Below are 4,208 nucleotides of genomic sequence, written 5' to 3' on the forward strand. Positions count from 1 at the left end.
TTCGAATTCACTATTTGAAAATTGAAAGGAGACAAACAGATGTAGACAATGAAAAAAGAGAGAAAATGTTGCATATTTATGTATGCCATCATTAATAGTTTGCATCCATTGCATGATGGATCCATGCAAGGAACAGGCACGATTCAAATCGAATATTAAATCAGCAGTGAACCCAAAATCCCTCCCAGTAATACCACCTCACATTACTATACCCCAACCAAACCCCAGGGGAAAAAAAGAAGAATGAGAGAGAAAATCTAAAGATAATTTAGTACAAAGGAATCAGGAACCCTAGCTAGTAAACCTATCTACCTTGCTTGCTTACTTGCTCCCAAACACATGCATGCATGAGCATGAGCAGCCTCCAAGACCACCCTCGCTCTCTGAAGCCTTCAAGCCGGCCAAGCAAGCTGCTGCTGGCTTGAAGTGCTTGTGCTGCTCATCACTTGAGGAAAACATCAAACCAGAAGAAGGGCTCGGGCTCTTCCCAGAGCAGCGCCGCCGCGTAGTCCTCCTCTTCGTCGCCGTTGTACTCCCAGCCCGCCTCCGCGGCAGCCTCCTCCGGTGTCCCCGCCTGCGGCTCCAGTAGCGACGTAGAGGATCCCACTGCGGGCGCGACCGCCGGCTCCTGCGGCGCCTCCACCATTGGCGGCACCGTGGTTATCACCGTGGACGCCGTGGCCGTGCTGGCGTAGTACAGCGGCGGGGTCAGCTGCTGCTGCGGCGGCGGCGGCAGGAGGTGGTACTGGAACTGGTGGTGGTGGAAGGCCGGCGGCGTGGGGGCACCGGCGCATCCGGAGTGCTGTTGCGGCGGCGCCGGGCGCGGCAGGAGCGGGCGGAGCGCGGGCGGCGCGGACGCGGACGATGAGGAGTGCGTGTGGGAGCGCGGTGCGGCGAGCGGCGGCGGCTGCGGCGGCGGGGAGGTGAGGTTGAGGTGCGCGCGCGGGCCGTAGAGGAGGAGCGCGGCGCGGTCGTAGGCGCGCGCGGCGTCCTCGGCGGTGGCGAAGGTGCCGAGCCACTTGCGGGAGCGCTTCCGGGGCTCGCGGATCTCCGCCACCCACTTGCCCCAGCTCCGCTGCCGCACGCCGCGGTACCGGAACTTGCCGTTCTCCGGCCCGCCTTTGAGCGCCTTGCCCTTCCGGCCTTCGCCGCCGCCGCCGCTGCCTGCCGCTGCCTCGGCCGCGGCTGGGGGCGGGTTGTTGGGTTCCATGGGGGCAGGCAGCGGCGCTGGTATAAGAGGAGAGAGAGGGGGGATGGGGAAGAGAGAGAGGAAGGGTGGTGGCGCTGTGGCGTGTGCTTTGGGGCGAGAGCGCTAGGGATGGAGACCGAGGTGGATGTGCTTGGTGGAGAGGGGCGGTGGTCAAATATATATAAAGGGGAGAGAGAGTGCAGTAGCATCCAGTGGACGTGGTGGTGGTCTGGTGGAAAAAGGAGGAGAGAGTAAAAAAAGCTTGCGTTTTCACTGTGGGCTGTGGCCAGTCGAGGCCATGCATGCGGTAAATGGTTGGAGTAATTGCCTTCTTGCTTGCTGCCTGGCTTGTGTGCGTGCAGACGTGCAGTGCAGTGTTGCATCAGGCATCAGCTCATGCATGCAGCGTCTCTGTGCTGATGACTTGATCAGTTGATGTGCCTAGCTATGACGATCTCGGTTCAATGGAGAATCATCCATCACTTCGCTTCGATCGGCCATCCAACAGAACGAAATTGCCGCTTGCTTCGTGTTTCCAATCCCGCTCGATCTGTCATCGTCTCATCGACTTTTGGTTGAAGTTTTCTTGGAAATGACTGCACGCAGCGGTCAACTCCATTTCCCAGTGCCATCAACGGATAGGAGTAATGAAGCCTCCGGCTTGACATGTCAACATCCAAATTCATGATCCCGCGCGATAGGCGGAAGCGAATCTTCAGTACGGTTCTTTTGGCAGGGCACCAGGAACGGCTCCTGGAACCGCTTTAGGTGGAGCTGTGCCGAAAAGCTTCTTTGCAAATGTTTTCGATGGCTAGCTTCTTTGCAAATGTTTTATCGAGAAGCAATTGTGCCTCCGTGTGGCTCGTCCCCCAGGCCAGTCCCGATGTTTACATAATTGCTCCTGAATTTTGCCAAAATTACATAAAAAATGCCACCGCACCACCTATCTCCAACCGACCATCTCTTTGAACCGCGACTCGCTCCCTCTCTTGCAGAAACGGCGGTGCCCCATGAATCCCTTCCGGCACCTGACACCAACGCGCAGGGAGGCCACTCTGGGTGGGAAAAATAGCGGATCGACCATGGCTAACCTCATGGATTGGGGGCGCCAGAGCCTCCGCATCTGGGCCAGATGGCGCCCTGCGTCTAGGCGGACCGGCGGCAGCCGGCCAAGGGCCGGCGCGGCAGGCAACCGGCCAGGGAGTGGCTCACCAGGATGGCGGCTCATGGGCCAGCAGTCTAGTGGCCACCTCGACCGCGGGCGCAGGAGCATGGCCCGACGGCCCCCTTGTGGTGTGGGCGCTGACGTGCTTCCAGGATGGGTGTCCATGGCGAGCGGCGGATTGGTGGAGCAGCACATTGGCAGTCGCGGCTCTCGAGCCAGAGTGGCTCTCTAGCATCTTGGTGAAGCGTCGCCGTCAGCGCCGACGTCAGCCGAGAACTAGAACACCGAGGCAAGGGAGGCAAGGGCGGTGCCAATTCGAGGAGCCTCTGCTCGCCGTGGAGGAGGACGCGGTGGCCGGGCACCTAGACCACAAGCGTCAGTCCCTGCTGCCCCTGCAACCGTTGACGTTAGCAATGACGATCCAAGGTAAGAAATACTTGTCATATTAGCAATTCGTTGAGCATAGATGGAATGCCGTGTCATACATCTCTTTGTGAAAATGGAATTTGTAGCATGCTTGGAATGTGTAGGTTACTTGATATTTGGTGCTTATGGTACTGATTTTATTAGCAATAGAGATGCCGCTTGGTGTGATGAGAACACTAGAATAGTCTGTGAGATTTTTGCAGACAAAGTTCAAAAAGGAAATCGTTCAAGCACTCATTTGAATAAGACCGGTTACAAGAATGTGATACAAATGTTCCATGAGAGGACCGGTATTCTGTATACTAGAAAACAGCTCAAGAACAAATGGGACAAATTGAAAATTGATTTTGGAACTTGCAAGCAACTGACCATGAGGAGACTGGCATAGGATGGGATGAATCAGAAAAGAATATAGTTATATCAAAGACTTGGTGGAAGGAAACATCAGCAGTAAGTGCAAGTTATTTTTCATGCTAGCAATGCTCCATTGTCTTGCTGCATGCTTTGTTTCCATACTGAAAATTATTTCTTGCATTACAGAAAATAAAGGGATGTACGAGATTCAAGAACGGTGGGCTCCAAAATGAGGAAAAGTTGGGAACTATATTCGAAGATCTTTGTAACACCAGTGATGATCATTGGTGTGCTTCTAGTGGTGCAGGACCTTCTCAAACAAATCTGTCTTGTGGTACTTCTACCATAACATTGATGATGAAGATGAAGTTGACAATGATGATGATAGTGAACCGGAGGAGGTGACACCTGTTGGAGGTATGCCCTAGAGGCAATCATAGAGATGATGATATTCCATTTGTATCCATGATTTGTATATTGTGTTCATTGAATATCCATTGAAGGCTACTTGAATTGATTTGCAATTATGTGAATTGTATGTGAAACTCTTTACTTGTATGGTTATTCTAAAGTTGTCCCTAGTCGGAGTTCATGTGAGAACACACATGAATATTAGACTAGCACATGTATTAGTTGATGACTATGTTTCACAAGTCATGGACATGGAGATGTTGAACTAATAATGTGGACACATGTGGAGACATGTGCTAGGACTGACCCAACACGAGAAGTAGTTCTCTCTTTAAACAACATATACGCTTTGTCCTTAGACCTGAGACTGTCGCATGTATTCTATATGTGGATCGACCTACTTAGGGGCTATCAAACGCTACGCCGTAACAGGGTAGTTATAAAGGTAGCTTTCGGGTTTGTCAAGAAGCATGCTATGAGATATGGTCAGTCAAGATGGGATTTGCCCCTCTCTGATTGAGAGTGATATCTCTGGGCCCCTCGAGTGATCGGATCCGAAAATGCATGGCCATGCTACGTACGGTTAAGAGTTAACTTACAAAGGGATTCCGAATCACAGGATCGAGAAAGAGCGGTCGGCTTGAAGCTAGACCAAATATCGTG

General features: G+C 52.9%; 1 protein-coding gene across 1 annotated transcript; it reads right to left on the reverse strand.

Annotated features, from left to right (window-relative positions):
* Window positions 1-442: 442 nt before the first annotated feature.
* Window positions 443-1,210, reverse strand: LOC101763096 (ethylene-responsive transcription factor ABI4). Its single transcript, XM_004963802.1, has one exon. The coding sequence runs from the start codon at window positions 1,208-1,210 to the stop codon at window positions 443-445; it is 768 nt and encodes a 255-aa protein (XP_004963859.1).
* Window positions 1,211-4,208: the final 2,998 nt, after the last annotated feature.

This window comes from Setaria italica, chromosome III, assembly GCF_000263155.2.
Source record: "Setaria italica strain Yugu1 chromosome III, Setaria_italica_v2.0, whole genome shotgun sequence".
NCBI lineage: Eukaryota > Viridiplantae > Streptophyta > Magnoliopsida > Poales > Poaceae > Setaria > Setaria italica.